Genomic DNA, 21,895 nt, shown 5'->3' with positions numbered 1-21,895 from the left:
GTGTGTGGCAGCAATACGCTTCCGTGTATGGAGGACTCCCTGTCCTAAATTTCCAATCATAGATAATGATAATGATAATGCAGCCCTATGGGGGCACAAACCAGTGCAATCTGTAGGCCGGTCCCAAGCCCGGATAAATGCAGAGGGTTGCGTCAGGAAGGGCATCCGGCGTAAAAACTGTGCCAAACAAATATGAGCGTTCATCTAAAGAATCCCATACCGGATCGGTCGTGGCCCGGGTTAACAACGCCCGCCCCCGGCACTGCTAACCTGCAGGGCGTCGGTGGAAATTCAGCTACTGTGGGTCGAAGACAAAGAAGAGGAGGAAACCGGATCCAGCGTCAGAAGAAAAAGAGGAATGCACAGAGCCTACAACTGAGTGTAGGGACTTTGAATGTTGGGACTATGACAGGAAAAGCACAGGAGTTGGTTGACATGATGATTAGGAGAAAGGTTGATATTCTGTGCATCCAAGAGAGCAGGTGGAAAGGTAGTAAGGCTAGAAGTTTGGGAGCAGGGTTTAAATTATTCTACCACAGAGTAGATGGGAAGAGAAATGGAGTAGGGGTTATTTTAAAGGAAGAGCTGGCTAAGAATGTCTTGGAGGTGAAAAGAGTATCAGATCGAGTGATGAGACTAAAATTTGAAATTGAGGGTGTTATGTATAATGTGGTTAGCGGCTATGCACCACAGCTAGGATGTGACCTAGAGTTGAAAGAGAAATTCTGGAAGGAACTAGATGAAGTAGTTCTGAGCATCCCAGACAGGGAGAGAGTTGTGATTGGTGCAGATTGTAATGGACATATTGGTAAAGGAAACAGGGGCGATGAAGAAGTGATGGGTAAGTACGGCATCCAGGAAAGGAACTTTGAAGGGCAGATGGTGGTGGACTTTGCAAAAAGGATGGAGATGGCTGTAGTGAACACTTATTTCCAGAAGAGGGAGGAACATATAGTGACCTACAAGAGCGGCGGTAGAACCACGCAGGTAGATTATATTTTGTGCAGACGATGTAATCTGAAGGAGGTTACTGACTGTAAAGTAGTGGTAGGGGAGAGTGTAGCTCGACAGCATAGGATGGTAGTATGTAGGATGATTCTGGTGATGGGAAGGAAGATTAAAAAGACAAAGGTAGAGCAGAGAACCATGTGGTGGAAGCTGAGAAAGGAAGAATGTTGTGCGGCCTTCCGGAAAGAGGTGAGACAGGCTCTCGATGGACAACCGAAGCTCCCGGAAGACTGGATGACGACAGCCAAGGTGATCAGAGAGACAGGCAGGAGAGTACTTGGTGTGTCATCTGGTAGGAAAGGGGAGAAGGAGACTTGGTGGTGGAACCCCAAAATACAGGGAGTCATACAAGGAAAGAGATTAGCGAAGAAGAAGTGGGATACTGAGAGGACTGAGGAGAGGCGAAAGGAGTACATCGAGATGCGACGTAGGGCAAAGGTAGAGGTGGCAAAGGCTAAACAAGAGGCATATGAAGACATATACACCAGGTTGGACACGAAAGAAGGAGAAAAGGATCTCTACAGGTTGGCCAGACAGAGGGATAGAAATGGGAAGGATGTGCAGAAGGTTAGGGTGATTAAGGATAGAGATGGAAATGTGTTGACTGGTGCCGGTAGTGTGCTAAATAGATGGAAAGAATACTTTGAGAAGTTGATGAATGAAGAAAATGAGAGAGAAGGAAGAGTTGAAGAGGCAAGAGTGAAGGACCAGGAAGTGGAAATGATTACTAAGGGGGAAGTCAGAAAGGCACTACAAAGGATGAAAAATGGAAAGGCAGTTGGTCCTGATGACATACCGGTAGAGGTATGGAAGCAATTTTGAGAGATGGCTGTGGAGTTTTTGACCAACTTATTCAACAGAATACTAGCGGGCGAAAAGATGCCTGAAGAATGGAGGAAAAGTGTTCTAGTTCCCATTTTTAAGAACAAAGGGGATGTTCAGAGCTGTGGGAACTATAGAGGAATAAAGTTGATGATCCACACAATGAAGTTATGGGAAAGAGTAGTGGAGGCTAGACTCAGGACAGAAGTAAGTATCTGCGAGCAACAGTATGGTTTCATGCCTAGAAAGAGTACCACAGATGCATTATTTGCCTTGAGGATGCTCGTGGAAAAGTACAGAGAAGGTCAGAAGGAGCTACATTGTGTCTTTGTGGATCTAGAGAAAGCCTATGACAGAGTACCAAGAGAGGAACTGTGGTACTGCATGCGTAAGTCTGGTGTGGCAGAGAAGTATGTTAAAATAGTACAGGACATGTATGATGGCAGCAGAACAATGGTGAGGTGTGCCTTAGGTGTGACAGAGGAATTTAAGGTGGAGGTGGGACTGCATCAGGGATCAGCTCTGAGCCCCTTCCTATTTGCAGTGGTAATGGATAGGCTGACAGATGAGGTTAGACTGGAATCCCCTTGGACCATGATGTTCGCAGATGATATTGTCATATGCAGTGAAAGCAGGGAGCATGCAGAGGAACAATTGGAAAGATGGAGACATGCACTGGAAAGGAGAGGAATGAAGATTAGCCGAAGTAAAACAGAATATATGTGCGTGAATGAGAAAAGTAGAGGGGGAAGAGTGAGGCTACAGGGAGAAGAGATAGCGAGGGTGGACGACTTCAAATACTTGGGGTCAACAATACAGAGCAATGGAGAGTGTGGTCAGGAAGTGAAGAAACGGGTCCAAGCAGGTTGGAACAGCTGGCGAAAGGTGTCTGGTGTGTTATGTGACAGAAGAGTGTCTGCTAGGATGAAGGGCAAAGTTTACAAAACAGTGGTGAGGCCGGCCATGATGTACGGATTAGAGACGGTGGCACTGAAGAAACAACAGGAAGCTGAACTGGAGGTGGCAGAAATGAAGATGTTGAGGTTCTCGCTTGGAGTGACCAGGTTGGATAGGATTAGAAATGAGCTCATTCGAGGGACAGCCAAAGCTGGATGTTTTGGAGACAAGATTCGAGAGAGCAGACTTCGATGGTTTGGACATGTTCAGAGGCGAGAGAGTGAGTATATTGGTAGAAGGATGCTGAGGATGGAGCTCCCAGGCAAAAGAGCGAGAGGAAGACCAAAGAGAAGGTTTATGGATGTGGTGAGGGAAGACATGAGGGCAGTTGGGGTTCGAGAGGAAGATGCAGGAGATAGGCTAAGATGGCAAAAGATGACACGCTGTGGCGACCCCTAACGGGACAAGCCGAAAGGAAAAGAAGAAGAAGAAGAAGATAATGAATACGAGTTTGTGTAAAACCAGGTGTCATTTATTGAAATAATGGTATTTGGATTGAAAAAATCTGAGTGGGTCCATCACTATGTGGGATTTATTGTTGATTGAGAACAGATCCAGCAACGAAACATTTGTATGCGTCCAGTCTTTTGTACGCTTTCAAACTCTTCTGTGTAAATCTCGACTCGACCAGATACATGTGTATATCGAGTCCAAGACAAGTGGAAGCGTATTAACAGTCAAATTTCTTATCGGCGAAAACATCGACTTCACCATTAAATATGGATCCTCTATGCCAAGTGTCTCTAATTTTTCCAGGTACCTTCGTTCATTATCACCTTCTAAATGTTTAACGGTATCGGACAAAACTTTAGGTGTCATGCTATAAGATATCTTTTCGTTTCGTCTCAACGGAATTAACTTTCAATAATGCTTTGTTTGACCAGCAATATAGTTTGACCTCCTTTACCACAAAGGACCAAACAAAGTCCGCATCTCTGCACATGGTGCATTGATCTGCATATTGATCTCACGTTCCGTTATTCCCTAAGTTGTGCACAAGACCCCAAGATACTTGAACAGGATCAAGATACTTGAACAGGATCTTATCGCTGGGGAGAAAACCAAGATGTCATCCAGGTATACAAAAAGAAATCTTCCAATCATGTCACGCATGACGTCATTGACTACTGCATGGAAGACAGCAGCGGCATTGGTAAGACCAGACGGCACGACGAGGTACTCGTAGTTCCTCAATGGGTGTTAAACACTGTTTTCCTCCCATGGGGCCAAATACTTTCACAAGACACTGTGGTAGTGTAAGGGAAACGGGAGCAGTCTCATGCTGAATATGGGTGCTCATTAAGGCCAGTGCGATTTTTGAGAGTCGTCAGACCCTGCAGACCCTACTTTCATTCTGACTTGCCAAGTCCTCCTTTATTTGAAAGTGAGCCAGTTTGATGGACATGTGGTGGCTCGCCTTACCAGAATACAGGAACAGATTGGAAGTTTTCCTGTGGGTTTTCTCAAAATCTGACCGTTTAGTTCAAAGAAGTTGCATGGGTTCACCAACTTCAAGAAGCGGATTTGAGAGTAGAGTGCTGTGGACAAGGAAGTGACTTTTAATTGCGTTTCCTCTGGCGCTCATGTAGACAATTATCAAGTTTCATTGAAAGATCAATTAGCTGATCTAGAGAGCTTTGCTCATCCCTGGAGGCTCACTCCTCTTTAAGAGACTCATTTAGTGTACCCAGAAAACCTCAAGTAACGCCACCATTAAAGTTGCTCTCAAAAGCCAGCATCTGAAAAGTTATCAAAAATTGAGCTGCACTGCAAGAGCCTTCCCGGTGTGACATCAGCCTTTTAGCTCCCTCTCTCCCACAGACCGGGAGGTCAAAGAATTTCTTCATCTACATGGAAAATGAGGAGTATGACATGCAGAGAGCTGACCATCTTTCCAATTCCGCCATCCCCATAGGAGCTCTGTACCCCAGAGACAGCTAATGAGGTATGTAATTTTAGCATTTTCGGTGGACTGACTACAGTTGCTGTTAAGGCACAAGAGAACACTGGACCAAGACAAGCACAACAAGAGCCTAGATTGCTGACGTAAGGGGCTAGCACAAGCATGTACGGTTCACGCATTACGTGGGTGAGAGGGGCAGCAGCAGCAGTGAATGCTGCAACAGGTGTCTGTACAAAAGGTTGGAGTGAGGCAAATTGATTTTGGAGGGACGTGAGTTTGTGACAAGTCATGTACCTTGTCTGTCGATCAGGAGGGCAAGAGCTTAGTCATATTTTTCCAACAAAATGCTTTGTCCGTCAAACAATTGGCGAAGAGGATCCCACCCCCCTAGGTCCATGACTGGCCAGACTTTGCTGTCAGGTCTCAGGTTTTGAGTTGGACCCAAATGCAGGGATGAGAAAGAGAGCACAGGTAGGTAAAAGTGTTTATTTTTGCAATGCTTGTTCGAACCAACCAAAAAGGGGGCTCAAGAGCTAGATCCAGTGTTGGCAGGATTCCAAGGAAGACCAGTCTGGCAGAGTTGAGCATAGGTTTGTAGGGAGCAAGGGCAGATGGCAGACTGTGGACAAGGAGCATGAATAGTTTAGAGGTTAAATCACAAGGTCTTCAGGAAGGAAAGGGGGATAGTGTGGTCTGGCTACGAACTTGGCGTACAACCTTGACAGTTCAGCGACGTGTTAGAGTCTAACTCTGGCTTAAGAGTAGTCAATGTAATTTGTTTTTTTTCGGTGCTAGACTCCAGCACTTCAATCCTGCAAAGCACTCAAGACACATGAACTTGAATACTGCATGTATTCCAGGTTTATTGCTATGTCATTTAGAGGGACAGCCAAAGTTGGATGTTTTGGAGACGAGGTGAGAGAGAGCAGACTTCGATGGTTTGGACATGGTCAGAGGCGAGAGTGTGACTATGTTGGTAGAAGGATGCTTAGGGTGGAGCTGCCAGGCAAAAGAGCAAGAGGAAGACCAAAGAAAAGGTTGATGGATGTTGTGAGGGAGGACATGAGGGCAGTGGGTGTTCGAGAGGAGGATGCACGAGATAGGCTTAAATGGAAAAAGATGACACGCTGTGGCGACCCCTCACGGAACAAGCCAAAAGAAGAATAAGATAATTTTGGAATGTTTTGGAGGATGTTTATGGGATCTGGGTTGTCATACCAATATTATCTATATCAGGGGTAACCATCACGTCAATTGTAATCGACGGGTAGATCTTCATGTCCATCACCATAGATCCCAAGTCATTTTCAAAATAAAACATAGGCTTCATTAAAAAAAGAGAAAAATGAAGAGAGGGGGGGTCAATGTTTTAATTTTTTTAACCCTAATCCTCTTATTTTAAGAACTTTGTTTGAACATTTATGTATATTTTGTTAACTTGGATTATCAAATTATGAATTATATATACAGGCGGCACGGTGCAGCAGCTGGAAAGCGTTGACCTCACAGTTCTGAGGTTCCGGGTTCAATCCCGGGCCCGCCTGTGTGGAGTTTGCATGTTCTCCCCGTGCCTGCGTGGGTTTTCTCCAGGCATTCCGGTTTCCTCCAACATCCTAAAAACATGCAACATTAATTGGACACTGTAAATTGCCCTTAGGTCTGATTGTGAGTGCGACTGTCTGTCTCAATGTACCCTGTGATTGACTGGAAACCAGTTCAGGGTGTACCCCACCTCCTGCCCGAGAAAATTAAGATGTATTATTTTCATCAGGAATGGGGAAAACAAATTTCATGTCATCAAATGGGAAGACGATAAGCATTATATGCAAATACTGTGCATTCATAGTGAAACGACCGCCTCCACCTTACTCATGACAACTTCAAAGATTACCACGACAGGAATGTGTTTCCGAGTTCGCAATTTAACGGCTAAACACTAGGAACAATGCGGCTGGGGAGTTGAAAGCTAATGAGTGTGACGGCACCTTCCTTGTTTGCTGACTTTGAATATTCAGAGAAAACTATAGCAAAGGTTCAAAGTGTGCACAGAACCTCTGAGAAAGAAGTTATTTCCATGATCCCAAACAATTATTTACCCGTCTGAACCATTACAGTATTAATAATAATAATTAATAAATAATCATTTGACCATACATTTGTGAAAGTACAAAGCATGAGTCAATCAGTTGGTTTTGTATCCAAACCTTTCCACAAAATTGACAGAAGAATTTAGGGAAAATGCAGGAGGAGTGTTGGACATGTAGATCATTGAGGGTGAGTTGAAACGAGACACAACTGGTGCTGAGTGAATGTGGTCACTTGTGAGTGAAGATTAATTTCCACTGATTGTGCCATGTATATTATTTAATTTTTACATTCGAGCATGTTTCTAAATTATATTTATTTGAACTGAAAGTTATTGTGCACTGAAGACAAATACCAGTAACATATTTCATGTCCTTGTTCGGCTGAGTTTACATGAGTTATTGAATATTGAAGAGAAAATACAAAAAAAGAGGTATTTCCTGTCCTTTTTGACATTCTTTGTAATTAGTTTTTTCTGTTCATTGCATCATTTGTAGATTTGTTACAAAGGTACACAGTATACTTGTTTTTAACAGTTCAGACGACAAGTACAATACTTGGCATGTCTGTATGCACTGGTCCTGTCAAAGCTGAAAATAAACGAAAGAGCAGCTTTGCCCATGACAGTGTTCTTGTGGTAGAAAAAGTGATCTTGGCCTCGAAGAGGTTGGTTACGAGTGGTCTAAATTGTGCAGAGTTGTCGTAAAGTCAACATGGTATATGGTATGGTGGTTCTGAAAGGCTGTCTATATACACACAATACACCAAAGATTCATTTATTTTTTATTTGTGTACATTTTATCTTGTTTGTTATTAATCCTGTGTGTAAAGAACAAAATAAGTTTAGGTACAAAATAATGATCTCCAGTGTTTTTTTTTTTTTTTTGTTAGTTTTTTTTTTTTGCTTGTTTTTTGAGGAAACATCTATGGGCCCTGTTGATTCATTCATTCAAAATTTTGAAATCTAATCAAATGTTATTGGTTATATTACTTTAAGGAAAAAGAAAAAGAAATACACAACTAATACATTTTCAACAGGATAATTTGTAATTTCTGAAGTAAACTTCTCTGCACTTTAATATAATTATAATAGTAACCTTATTATAAAGTAGCACCAATGACTGGCATGCTTCCCATTCACAGATTTTACTGAGCACTTGTTATAAAAATGCCTTCCTAGGAAGTATGACGAGTCTTCATCGAATAAATGGTTGTTGCCCACCCGAATAGGATTCACACATCAATGGGCTGATGTCAAGAAAGGTGCTGAGGACACATTGACACAGTCTGAAAGAGTCTAGCAAATGTCACACAGTTCCTAAACCACCTGGCAAGTTTTCTGTCACTAATTTGCCGCTGATTGATATTTGGCTTGTTCGACTGGCAGCGGCTGCTGGAGGAGAAGCTGAATGCTGGAGCCATCTCACAAGATGTGGCTGTCTTTGTGGAGCTGTTGTGGACAGAGGCCCTTGGTTGCCTTGGAAACATCCTCCGAGTACCTGTTAACAAACTCAGCCTCATTGATGTAAGCCTTTCCTGTTTGTACTATGTCTAACATCTTTTTTGTTGCGACCCCCGGGATAGATGGTGAATATTGATTATTTTCTTACCTACAGAGTAGAAGTCTTTGATAAACTCAATATACGTGTCTTAGAGAAGCAGAGGAACATTGTGTGTGTAAACATGAAGAATATTAAGTCATCAATGAACCTAAAATATATTTTTTAAAATGAAAGCTAAAGCTATCATTCATTCCTAAACTCGAGCCATCAATTAACTTTACAATGAATATTCCTTTTAAAGGAATATAAAAGACATTATAGTCGTAAATAAATTGTCTTCAGAAATACATTTTCAAACTGCAACCCATGTAAGTGTGTTATAGGAAATGAATAGGTGGATAAACTAACATTTTTAACAACCAAAACAATTATGTTTTTGTTATAAACGCATGTTTTTTATAAAGGCCAAATAATCTTTGATAAAAACTGTAGATAGTTGGCTTCCACTTATCCTCACAAGGGTCACGGGAATGCTGGAGCCCATCCCAGCTATCATTGGGCAGGAGGCAGGGTACACCCTGAACCAGATGACAGTCAATCGCAGGGCACATAGAGACAGACAACAGTCACACTCACAATCACACCTACGGACAAATTAGAGTCTCCAATTAATATATGTTTTGGGTGTGTGGGAGGAAACCGGAGTGCCGCAAAATACCATTCAGGCACAGGGAGAACATGCAAACTCCACACAGGCGAGACTGGGATTTGAAACCCGGTCCTCAGAACTGTGAGGCCAATGCTCAAATCACTTACACCACTGGCCCACCTCTAAACCTAACGTTTTTGTAATGAAATATAGTTGTCTATTTGCAAACAGAAGAACATTTATAAAAAGTATTCATCATTGAACCTAAACAACTCCATATTTTAGTAACTCGATGCAAGTTTTTGTAATCAGTGGAGACACTTTAGCCATCACTCAAATATTTTTCAAGATAAAATCTTTTAATCTGCTTTCAGTCAAATGTGAAGGTGTATGTAAATATCAAATAATGTTGAGAATCTTCTGGAAATAAATATGTTTTAATGTAATAATGTTTCTCAGTTAGAGAAGATCTTATTACTTGGGGAGATGCCACAAAATTCTTCATTGAAGGTTCAATACCACATTGATTCAAGCAGAAAGATGACTCTCTCGTTCTGCTCCATCCTGTTTGTTATTAGGTGAGCAGAGCAGAAGGCTTCTTAATCCAAGCACAGAGGAAACTAAAGGAGGGCAACTATGATGGAGCGGTTTCTCTTCTGGTTGAAGTTTACACACTGCTGCCACACATAACATCCAATGTAGCTTGCGATGCCAAACACATCTCCCAAAAACTGGATCTCTGTCAGGTATGACAAAACACACGTTGAGTGTCTGTAACGTACTAATGAGTGCGCTATAGAATACTGTAATATTAACTTTCCACACTTCAAATTTGTACTGCAACAAATAAGTCTCCATTGTACTTAATATTGCCAGCTTGTAACAAACCACAGCTTATGGAGAGTTTTGTTTTACCTCCTCAATTTGTTGGTCTATTTCTAAAGCCTGTCGAGACCACTTTGATGAACTCACAAAAATACCCTCAAGCCTGTTCTTTTTCTGCTTTTGAACATTTGAGACGCTGACAGACTTCAGCAGCAAAGTATATACTAATTTATATTTTTTGATTTGGCTGCCTTCATCTCACTTCATGGATAATTGTTAATTTTTTTTTATAATTGTTATATACAGTATTGGATCCTTATATGTCAAGTGTATAAACTTAGCACAAAACAACTGTAAAACTAACTTAAAATAGATAAATAACTTTAAATATTTTTTCACTTCTCCAGCATTAAAGATATGATAAAATTTAAAAGCTGGGAACAACAGTCAGCATCTCTTGAACCTCAGTTGCATGAGTGACAAGAACCTACCACAAAAATGACGTATCAGAATTGGCTAAGAATAATCATTTGTATTGCATTATATTGCATTTTGGTTCACACAAGTCTGTTTTTATGTTTGAAGTTCTTTTCATTTTCCATTTTTTTAACCTTTGTAACAAGCTCTGTAGGATCGTGTTGAATTAGCTTTTCAGGTGGACAGACAACCCTTCCACCCAGACCACAGTTTTGGGCGAAACCCATCTCTGACTCTTTAGATAGCTTATATATCTACCATCCATGATTTATTAAATAACACAAGGTAGGCTAGAAGGAAGAGAATAATTTGACTGCGAAGCAAACATCTTGATCAATATGTGGTTATACAAATGAAAGTAGACATACACAAACACGCAAACAACTGTGTAATACATACAGTAGCTTTAGCACATTTCGAGCGACAAATTGTTCAAAAGGCAGGTGTAGGCATGTACTCTTTCCCACATTAGTTCTGGATGAGACAGAAACAGTGATATTTCCTCATTTGCTGATACAGTACTTGATAATACCATGCACTGGCATATAATGGTCGTGAAAGACAATACTATGCAGACAGCACAGGACAAATGTTAGCTAGCTATCTGTTTTTAGCAAACAGCTTACTGATTGTGTAATGTGACAACACAAACGCTTGTGTACAGTTGTCATGAATGTTATGCAAGCACATTTTTAGGTCTGAATAGGCAATGATACCTAGAGGTAGTAAGTAAATAGAGTATGTGGTGTTGAGATAACTTTTAAAAAGTCTGTGTTCAATAATTTTTTTGGAATATACCTTTATTCTTGACAGTTACAGTTGATAAGAATAACAGATCCCCATCAAATTCCATTGTAAATGAATGCAGGTTGTGACCCACTTTTGGAAGTTTGGGGTTGTAGCGATTACTAGATTAAATAAAAAGTATGAATTTAGAATGGAGGAAGTCGTCGGGAGAGACGCCGCGTCACTTCTGTTTTGACGTAATTATTACACTACGTTTTGTAAATCAGATTGTTTACTTATGGGGCTTGTGACATGGTTCACTTGTTTTCTGTACATAACACATAAGAAAAATGAAGGGAAATCTTTTATATTTTATTAACTGTTGATCAATCTCGCAAGTCTGGAATATTTGCTAAAATTAATCAATGTACGTTCTCGGTTACAGTAGCTCATCAATTCTCTTCACTCAAATACAAAAACAAGAATGCACAGTGAATTTTACGGGTTTTAATGGGAACTAACAACAAGAACAGACAATAGGACAATACATAACACAAATGAAGCCAGACGAACATTAGTTTTGGAAGCTGAGTTGTGGTGTAAAGTGGGGTCAGTGAGCGTGGGATGGCCAGACACATAGTAGGAGTAACTGTTGTCATTAATTTTAACCAAAATATTCACCAATTTATACTTTTTGAATCAGAATCAGCTTTATTGGCCAATTGTGTAAAAACATTCAAGGAATTTTTCTCTGACCAAGGTTAAGGGTGACGATTCGAGCTTCCAGGTTCAGCCTGAGGGAATAGTGTCTGCAGGAGGTTGGTATTGGGTGTGTGGTGTTCGTTTCTGTCAGCTGTCAGCGCGGACAAGTATGCTCCGCTGCCGAGGCTGATCTTTGATGGGTTTGCATCACCTTGGTGAGGGTGAGACCTGGCAGCTTTATCCGGATGGTCCGGGCAGCTCTGAAAACAGAGCACCAGCCAGGAAGAGAGTGTCAAGTGTGAGAGACTCAAGAGAGCATCCAGAGAGTCAAGAGAGTCAAGAGCGTCCAGAGTACGTCACAAATATTCAACAAAGCAAATGACAGACAAAGGTGCAGAAAAGAGTCAATGGCAAAAAGAAAATGCTTGAGGACTGATAATTTTAAGAAAATATTGACTCCGGTTGCACAAAATCCTTGAAGTTACCACAAATGCGCCAATGTGACGTCATGTTTTCTGTACATGTATGTGATATCTTGGACACTTTCCCGCCACATTATGTGGGACAATGTGGGACACACTTTTATCTCTTACCTGTTCTAAATGAAGAAGACTTCATCGTGCACATCTGTGACTCTTATAAGGAATAGTTCCTATAAACAGAAATGCCTCTTGTTCTTTGTTCTTGTTACTTTGTTGATCTTTGTTCTGAACGTCGTACCAGGGCAGCACCTACTGCTGGAGAAAAAAATCCTTGTGTTTTTACACACTTGGGCAATAAAGCGGATTCTGATTCTGATTAAAAGATGCATTTTTTTCCTAATCTGAAAAAATGCACAAAAAGATTACATTTAATACCATAATCTCCATTGGGCATCATGCAGTGTGAACATAGCCTAGAGACTCTCAAAGAAAACCAGCATTGTCAGAATACATTATATACGACCACAAAAATTTACATTATGTGGTGGAAGAAAAAATGTCTAATCATCAGTGTTTTGTAAAGCTTATACATATTATTGACTGCCAAAGATGATGCAGGGTTGTTGCTGAACGAGAGAGAGACTCTCCTTATTGTATGGTGGTATGATGGTCCAATTACTAAATTTTTCTCATGTAATTGGAACTAAAACTGCTGATGTCGTGTTATTTAGGAAGCATTGCAATATATTGGCAGTTACGTAAGTCAAGCATACATTTTTTGCAGGACTCAGGATCTTTCTTTGTTTTATATTTGAAGTCATATGACTTATGCCTCCTTCTACAGAAAGACAAAAAGCAGTTATCGCTCAGACATACAAAGGAACCTCTCACTAAGACTGACAAAAGAATAATTGTTTCTCCTTGTCTAGATGATTCGAGACATCCTGAACGTGAGTGAGATGACTCTGAGAAGCCCTGCCCCTTCCTGCATTGGCAAGTTTCGTGCCCTGAGGTGCAGCATTGAAACTATTGAGCCCAGCTGCCGCGAATACCATAACGTGTTGTCTCTGCTCCATGAGAGGTAAGAAGATTACAGCCATTATATTATAGGTAAAAGGAATTCATGCAAAACCAATCAAGACAGAAGCTTTAAGGTCTACCGACATGTAAACCATTATTTTTAGTATGTTTTTAATTTAAAAAAGGCAGCCGAAATGGGCCCATCCATTTTTTCACCACGTCATGATGTTGTCGTACATGGATTTTTGCATCTCCCAAAAATCTTCTCGAGCCATTTGTGTTGGAGAAGAACCAGAAAGTGACATATTTTATACAGTTGCAGGGTCGAGTGTTTATATTGGTTTGTACCTATTGTACCAGCAAAAAAATACTTTTTTTCATTGTGTTAGCCAAAATGCCGGCTTGTCGTATTGCTGGAACACTCAGGAGGATGGATTCACTCTTCACACTTTTCCAAAACACCTGGTGTGTCGTGAAAAATGGATTGCACGGGTGCAAAGGACGAGTGCTTTGTGGGTTCTAAATGATTGGTAGGTGTGTATAGAGCTAATAAAAAAATTGTTGTGGGGGACTAATGTGTCTCACAGTTTATAGCAATTGTTATGTATGAATTTAGAATAAATCCCCTTGGTCAAACTGGCAACATATAACAAAGCACTTGTATTGCATTTCAGACAATTTCATCACACACAGAATATAATACAACACAGAGCAATAAAATAGAAGTACAAAGACAGTATAGTAGCATGTAACATGAGCTAAACAGCTAACTAGACCTATACTCACCAAACTCGAACAACTTCTCCAAAAGCAGCAATCATAAAAAGCTCCGTCCGTGTACGACGACGTAATGCTTCATCTCAGAATGTGACAAAAGATCCGCGTCATAATAACTTCATAAAGTACGCCGGTGTCTTCGACGTCCGCCGGTGGATGGCCCAGCGTTAGCCTTGTCGCATGCGGGGATGAGAAAGGAGCTCTCACCCCCACCTGCCACTGGTGTCTGGGCACTAGTTACTTCGCCCGGCATGGGTCCTCCTGAGTACGTTATATACACAAGTCATTTTGAATATTTGATCGGGCTCCTTGTCCTCCTCGTCCGTCTATCGAGGACTCTGTTGTCAGTTAGACGTGATTTGCATATCTTTGAATATGGCTCAAAATGATAAGGCAATGTAGCCCCGGTCACTTCACTTGCTTCTGAGATGTTCTCTTCTTCTTCAAAAAAAGAGTTCAGTCTCAGAAGGGGAAAAATACAAAAAACTGTCTTGTTCATCTGCCTTAGCAGGTGGCTCAGCATGTTTTATGGAGACTGTCTCAGTGTAACAGCTGTAAATGACGTAGCAGGCAATATGGCTACCACTGGGATGTCGAGTGAGACTTCCACAACTTTCCAAATGAATGTCACGGTTTCCGCTAATTTTTTTTCATATAGACATTGAAGTGAATAATATTATATGTAGTTTTCATAACAATATCTATTTTAAAATGTATATAGGGATGTTGGTTGAGCTTTAAGTTGCATACAGATGACAGCAAAGGTCAAAACCAGTCGACCACTATAACCAGAAACAACTTCCGAGCCCCACCAGCAATTACTAAGCCTCACCATAGCATTTTGGTCAATAAATTACAACAAAATGCTCTTAATATATACAGTGAAGAAAATAAGTATTTGAACACACTGCTATATTGCAAATTATCCCACTTAGAAATCATGGAGGGGTCTGAAATTTTCATCGTAGGTGCAGGTCCACTGTGAGAGAGATAATCTGAAAAAAAAAATCCAGAAATAACAGTGTATGATTTTTTTTAACAATTTATTTGTGTGATACATGTGAAAATAAGTATTTGAACACTTGTCTATCAGCTAGAACTCTGACCCTCAAAGACCTGTTAGTCCGCCTTTAAAAATCTACCTCCACTCCATGTATTATCCTAAAATCATATCATATGCACCTGTGTGAGGTGGTTAGCTCCATGAAGACACCTATCCACCCCATACAATCAGTAAGACTCAAAATTGTAACATGGCCAAGACCAAAGAGCTGTCCAAAGACACCAGAGACAAAATTGTACAACTCTACACACCTGGAAAGGGCTACGGAGAAATTGCCTAGCAGCTTGGTGAAAAAAGCTGTGAGAACAATCATTAGAAAATGGAAGAAGCTAAAGAATGACGTTCAATCTCAATCGGAATACATGCAAGATATCACCTCGTGGGGTCGTAATGATCCTTAGAAAGTTGAGCAATCAGCCCAGGACTACACGACAGGACTTGCTCAATGACCTGAAAAAAGTTGGGACCGCCGTTTCCAAGACGTCATGGTTTGAAATAATGCATGGCATGGAAGGTTCCCCTGCTTAAACCAGTACATATCAAAGTCCGTCTTACGTTTGCCAATGACTATTTGGATGATACAAAGGAGTCACGGGAGAAAGTTCTGTGGTCACATGACACCAAATTGGAACTTTGTCGTCATAATTCCACTAACCGTGTTTGGAGGAAGATGAATGATGAGTCCCATCCCAAGAACATCATCCCTACTGTGAAGCATGGGGGTGGTAGCGTCATGCTATGGAGGCGGGGTTCTGTATATTGGACAGAAAGCCTGCACTGTATTAAGGAGAGGATGACCGCGGCCATGTATTGTGAGATTTTGTGGAACAACCTTTCCCTCAGTCAGAACATTGAAGACGGGTCGTGGCTGCGGCTTTCAACATGACATTTAGCCGAAGCACACAGCCAGGAAAACTGAGGAGTGGCTCCGTCAGAAGCATATCTAGGTTCTGGTGTGGCATAGCCAGTCTCCAGACCTAAACCCAATAGAAAATCTTTGGAGGGAGCTGAAACTCTGTGTTTGTGTGTGTTCAAATGTGGTGAACAACTACAGGAAACGTTAGACATCAGTAATTCCAAACAAATACTACTGTCCCAAATATTAACATTGGTTTTCTCAGGTGTTCAAATACTTATTTGCACCTGTATCACACAAATAAATCATTAAAAAAAAATCATACATTGTGATTTCTGGATTTTTCTTTTTAGATTATCTCTCTCACAGTGGACATGGACCTTCGATGAAAATTTCAGACCCCTCCATCATTTCTAAGTGGGAAAACTTGCAATATAGCACGATGGTCAAATACTTGTTTTCTTCACTGTAGATGGTACCTGTACATTTTTTCTCTCCCTGTGCTTAAGGGGGCCCGAAGAGACAGCTGGCAAGGCCCCAATCAGACAAAACAATTGCACTGATGTCCTGAGAGACGGCTGATTTTTTTACCATATCAGTGACATAACTGGAAACCCTAGAAGACATTTTTGGAATCTCTGCCATCAAACATGTCAAAAAACAGACAATTCTGTTTTTGCCTTCCTTTTCATTTTTTTGACCTGTTTTTTTCCACTTTATTTTGAAGATATATATACATATACATTTTATAAATACATTACACACAGTGTATGATGTTTGCTATCAGTGTCAGGGTCAGTACTTTCGGTATAATTGTTTTTATTTATAGTTGTCAGTTATTGATTAAGTTATCTTTACTTTTCCATCGCGCTTCTTTTGTTTTTAAAAAACAGAAGCCTCCATGCTCCTCATTGCCTGGGGTTCGTTGAGTATAGAAATGCCTGTGACCATATTTACCTTTAACAGAGCAAAAAGACGTAAAAAACTATAAAATGTATCATAGCATAAACAGAGTGCCACCAGGAAAGAGTTGCATCTCTGTGATGGTCTGTGCTGTGATTGTCCAGTCTGTTAGTGTTGCTCAGCAAAAAGTCAGTTGTGTGAAGCGTATGCAGTTGTTCGTCCCACCTTATTGTATGTAATCATTTTTTGTAGCTAGTTTCTTTATCACATGGCACTTGAAGCCGTTCTGACAAAACTCAATCGATGACTAGATCATGTATTTGGAGACACACTCTGTCGTTTCATCCCCACAGAGACCTTTTCAGCTACAGCTCCCATGGGTCTGCTTCAGGCTTGATTGATCCCCAGTGGGCTGATAAAAGCTTACTTTTCATTCATAAGTGCCACTTGTGAAGTAAATTTCTACCCCATTTGGCTTTTTCAGCACCATGCACATCCATCAGGTGCTGCGTGTCAGCAGAGCTGTGGAACTTCAGACCTTGAAGAGCAAGCTGGGCAACATAAAGTCCCTCCTTCATTCCTCCAGTGCCAGCAACTTTGTTGGAATTCTGTCACGGTGAGTTCAAGTGTTCAAATAGCCACACTCACAACTAGGGGCTAGTTAGAGTTTCCAATTAATGTCGCATGTTTTTGGGATGTGGGAGGAAACCGGAATGCCCAGAGAAAACCCACGCAGGCACAAGGAGAACATGCAAACTCCACATGGGCGCGGCCGGGATCGAACCCGGGTCCTCAGAACTATTACCAGCTGATCCACAATTCCACCCATTCCACAAATTTTGATTTAAAAAAAAATTAAAAAAAAAAAAAAGTTTTGAGGTGAACATCAATAGAAGTCTTTTCAAACTGTATCATGGTCGGCCTATCTTCTTATGGATTTCAAATTGCATATTATTTGTATATTACTCACTTTTTCAGGCCATCTGTCAAATGCTTATTGGTTCATTAAATTTTGTCATTTGTGCTATATGTAAGAATATAAATCCATATTCATTTCATTGTTCTATTTCTGCCCAGAATGAACCAGATTACAGAATGTACAATACTGTTAAAAATAATAACAGTCCAATGTTACAAACCCGATTTTATCCACATTTTTAATGTATTTTTGATTGCTACATGTCAAAAATGTTACCACTAGGTGCAGTAGATTCTCAGAAAACCAACGAGACCCAGTATTCATGATATAAACACTCTTAAAGTCTAAGTGACATGCCTATAAACATTCTAAAATAGATATTGTAAAAAAAAAAAAAACTACATATAAAATTATTCACTTCAATGTCTATACGAAAAAATAAATATGAGCGGAGAGCGTGTCATCCATGCGCAAAGTTGCAGAGGTCTCACTCGACATTGAAGTGGTAGCCATATTGCCTGCAACGTCATTAGCAGATAGCAGATGTCACACTGGAATATTCGCCATTGAAAACACGTAGTGGCACCTGTTATGGGAGAGGAACCACAAACATTTTCAGATTTTTTTTTTTTCCGATGCCCCTTCTGACACGGAAGCTCTTTTCGAAGAAGAGAACATCTCACAATCAAGTGAAATGAACCGGGCAATATTACCCTATCATTTTGAGGCATTTTTAGATGTTATATGGATCACTTCTAACTCACAACAGACTCCCAGAAGATATGACAGTATGTAGCATACTCAGCCGTGAGCGACAACAACGGCGCGGCCCGTCAGCAATGAGCCGATCACGGCTTCGGCCGGGGTGGCTCATCACGGCACCGAGGTGGCTCTTTGCAGCGCCGTGCTGGGGTGGCTCATCGCAGCGCTGCTTTACAGCATTGTTGTGGCTCGTGGCTGAGTGCGGCATCGTCGGCTGTGTTGTTCATCGCCGACGCCGTCGGCGGCGGTGTTCATCTTACGGCTTCAACACCGTCGGCAATGAACAACGCCGCTTACGGCAGCGGCGATGAACAATGCCACGGACGGTGGCAGTGATAAACAACGCCGCCAACGATGGCGCACTCAGCCGCGAGCGACGAGAACGCCGTAAAGCAGCCCGGCTCAGCACCCCGATGTGCCACCCTGACCGAAGAACAGCATACTTTGAGCAAAACTTTGATTGGAGAGGGGAAATCTGATATGCACATTCTTTAGGCAGTGCAATTGGGCAATTTGTTGAAAAAGGTAACAACAAAAAGTCTGCCGTAGACTTTACAACGTTTCTAGGATTTATCAATCCTTTGAATCATTAATCTAATATTTAGTTCATCTGTTTGGCATGTAGTCAACCAACTTGTGGCACCTTTCAGCTGTTATTCCACCCCAAGATTTCTTTACGACATTCCACAATTCATTTGCATTTCTTGGTTTTGCTTCATAAACAGCATTTTTGATGTCACCCCACAGGTTCTCGATTGGATTAAGGTCTGGTAATGGGCTGGCACTCCATCCCATTAAGTTTGTTGGTTTAGAACCTAGACTTTGCATGTTTTACTTGAGTGCTTGGAGTCATTGTCTTGTTGAAACACCCATTTCAAGGGCATGTCCTCTTTAGCATCAGGCAACATGACCTCTTCAAGTATTTTGACATATACAAACTGATCCATGATCACTGGTATGCGATATATAGGCCCAACAACATAGTAGGAGAAACACGCCCATATCGTGATGCTTGCACCACCATGCTTCACTGTCTTCACTGTGTACTGTGGCTTGAATTCAGAGTTTGGAGGTCTTCTCACAAAATATCTGCGGAATCTGGACCCAAAAACTCTCTTACTCTCTTCAGTGTACAAAATGTTCCTCCATTCCTCTTGAAGCCAGTTGATTTGTTCTTTAGCAAATTGTAGCCTCTTTTGTAATCCCTTTTTTTAACAGATAGATTTTGCCGGGGATTCTTGTAAATAAATGAGCTTCACACAGACATCATCTCATTGTCACAGTACTTACAGATAACTCCAGAATGTCTTAGATCATCCTGGAGCTGATCAATGGCTGAGCCTTTGCCATTCTGGTTATTCTGTGATCCATTTTGATGGTCGTCTTCCGTTTTCTGCCTTGTGTCTCAGGTATGGGAGTATAGTAAATATGTGTCACCGGGATTTGAATTAAAAATGCCACTGAAAATTTCATGTTGTAAAATTCACATTATTTCAAGGTGAGAACATTTTCAATAGCTGTATTTCATTTTAACTTTTCAATGTTAACAAATTCACCATGTAAAAAAATATAACCTTCAAAATTCAAACGCAATATTTTCAGTCTCCTGAGATTCAGCTGACTACAATTTGCTGTCTGCAATTCAACTAGCTACAATTCCTCGTCTGAAATTCATCGTCAAAATTCAGTGTTCGGTGTTAAGAAGACCTGAAGTAACCCTGCCTTCTTCACATTGAATTTAGACTGTGAATTTCAGACAGTGAATTGTAGCCTGTTGAACCTTCAAAATGCAGTTCAACGGGCTGCAGATAATCAAAAAGAAGAGGCAATCAAATAGTCACCACATGAGAATACACAATTCACATGCTACCTAATGTGGATGGACGGGATTTCAAATCACAATGGCCCTCAATCTAGTAGTTGAAGGTTGAGTCCATGATCATTGTAAACTCTACGGAAGTAATGTTGTTAGCACGCTAAGCTAACTTGGGCCTAGCTGTCATGATCCTGCCGCTCCAGCCTGGGCTGGGTGGGTGTCCGCGGTTGCGCTGATTGGAAGGTGCACACCAACGCCTCATGCAGCCTGATTACGCTATGGATTTATATGACCGTGATGACAACTGGCCGGGGCCAGTTCGTATGATCTTCATGTCCCATTTGTGTGCTTCGGTATCCTGGATTGAACCTGTGTGTACCGACCTTCGTCCGTTCTCCGACCAACCTTGTAAGCCTGACTCCTTTGATACTTCTGCCTGCGTTTATTGTTCCCCTGTGTACCGACTCCTGCCTGTCCGCTCATCTGCTCTCTTCGCCCGACGTCACAACTACCGCTGCTGCACCGGACTGCCTGCTCGATCCCCTACCTCTGCATATAATAAACGCGTCTCTTCTTGAACTACCTTGCGTCTTCCGAGTTCCTGCATTTGGGTCCTACTCTCGTTTCCGATGGGACGTGACACTAGCAACTTCAACACGAATGATACGGCACCAATTTGGGTACGAATATGTAGTAAGATAAAACATGTTAAATTTCCTACAAGTCCTCACGGCCCTCGTCGTACAAGTTATGAAGTTACTCACGTTCGATGTTTTTTCAACATCCACGAATTGATCACAAACACGTCTCGTTGTTATCAAGCTAAGATAAGAATACTAGCCCAATAAGCAAGTTAAGTTGACGTTTCCACTCGCCCAACTTCTTATGAGTACTGACTATCCTCGTTGTATACGATATGTAGGTTTTGCAGGGCGTGTAGATACTAGCGTTTGAGGATTTCCTCAGTAAATATTGGAAAACAGACGCTTTTGTTGTTCGCGGTCTAAGCTAGGCTAACTTAGGCCAAGCAGCTTCGACGCGAATGATATGGCTCCAATTTTTGTAGTGAGGTTGTACAGATGGTGGTTTTTGTCCACTGAAGACGTCGCCAAGAGCGTCCCATGTCGAGTATTCACAACATTCAGTCCATAATCAGCAGGATTTATTGAATTACGATCGGGCAGGTCAGAGCCTCCTGTATAAGCTGCTACCAGTTTGAAGACCAGAAGTACATATCCTTTTACATTGTACATGTTGTAATTTGCCTCGTTTAGTCTTCGCCACTTCTACCTTTACCCTACGTCGCATCTCAATATATTCCTTTCGCCATTCCTCAGTCCTTTCACTGTCCCACTTTTTCTTCGCTAATCTCTTTCCTCGTATGATTTACTGTATTCTGGGCTTTCAACACCAGGTCTCCTCCCCTTTCCAACCAGAAGACACACCAAGTACTCTCTTGCCTGTCTCTGTGATCACCTTAGCTGTTGTAGTCCAATCTTCCGGAAGCTCCTCCTGTCCATCGAGAGCCTGTCTCACCCCTTTCCGGAAAGCCGCACAACATTCTTCCTTTCTCAGCTTCCACCACCTGGTTATTTGCTCTACATCTGTCTTCTTAATTTTCCTACCCACCACCAGAGTCATCTGACACACTACCATTCTGTGTTGTTGAGCTACACTCTCCTCTACCACTGCTTTACAGTC

At 41.5% G+C, this 21,895-nt stretch overlaps 1 protein-coding gene across 1 annotated transcript in view; it reads left to right on the top strand.

Moving 5' to 3' along the window:
• parp4 (poly (ADP-ribose) polymerase family, member 4) overlaps positions 1-21,895 on the top strand; it is a 117,355-nt gene that overhangs the window by 26,881 nt on the left and 68,579 nt on the right. Inside the window, 4 exon segments of the mRNA XM_061841226.1 lie at positions 8,163-8,300; positions 9,505-9,672; positions 13,008-13,159; positions 17,182-17,313. Coding sequence (XP_061697210.1) covers positions 8,163-8,300; positions 9,505-9,672; positions 13,008-13,159; positions 17,182-17,313 — 590 coding nt within the window.

Source organism: Syngnathoides biaculeatus, chromosome 14 (assembly GCF_019802595.1).
Source record: "Syngnathoides biaculeatus isolate LvHL_M chromosome 14, ASM1980259v1, whole genome shotgun sequence".
Classification (NCBI taxonomy): domain Eukaryota; kingdom Metazoa; phylum Chordata; class Actinopteri; order Syngnathiformes; family Syngnathidae; genus Syngnathoides; species Syngnathoides biaculeatus.
Note: the sequence above shows the minus strand (reverse complement) of the source record. Positions and strands in the feature narration are given on the sequence as shown.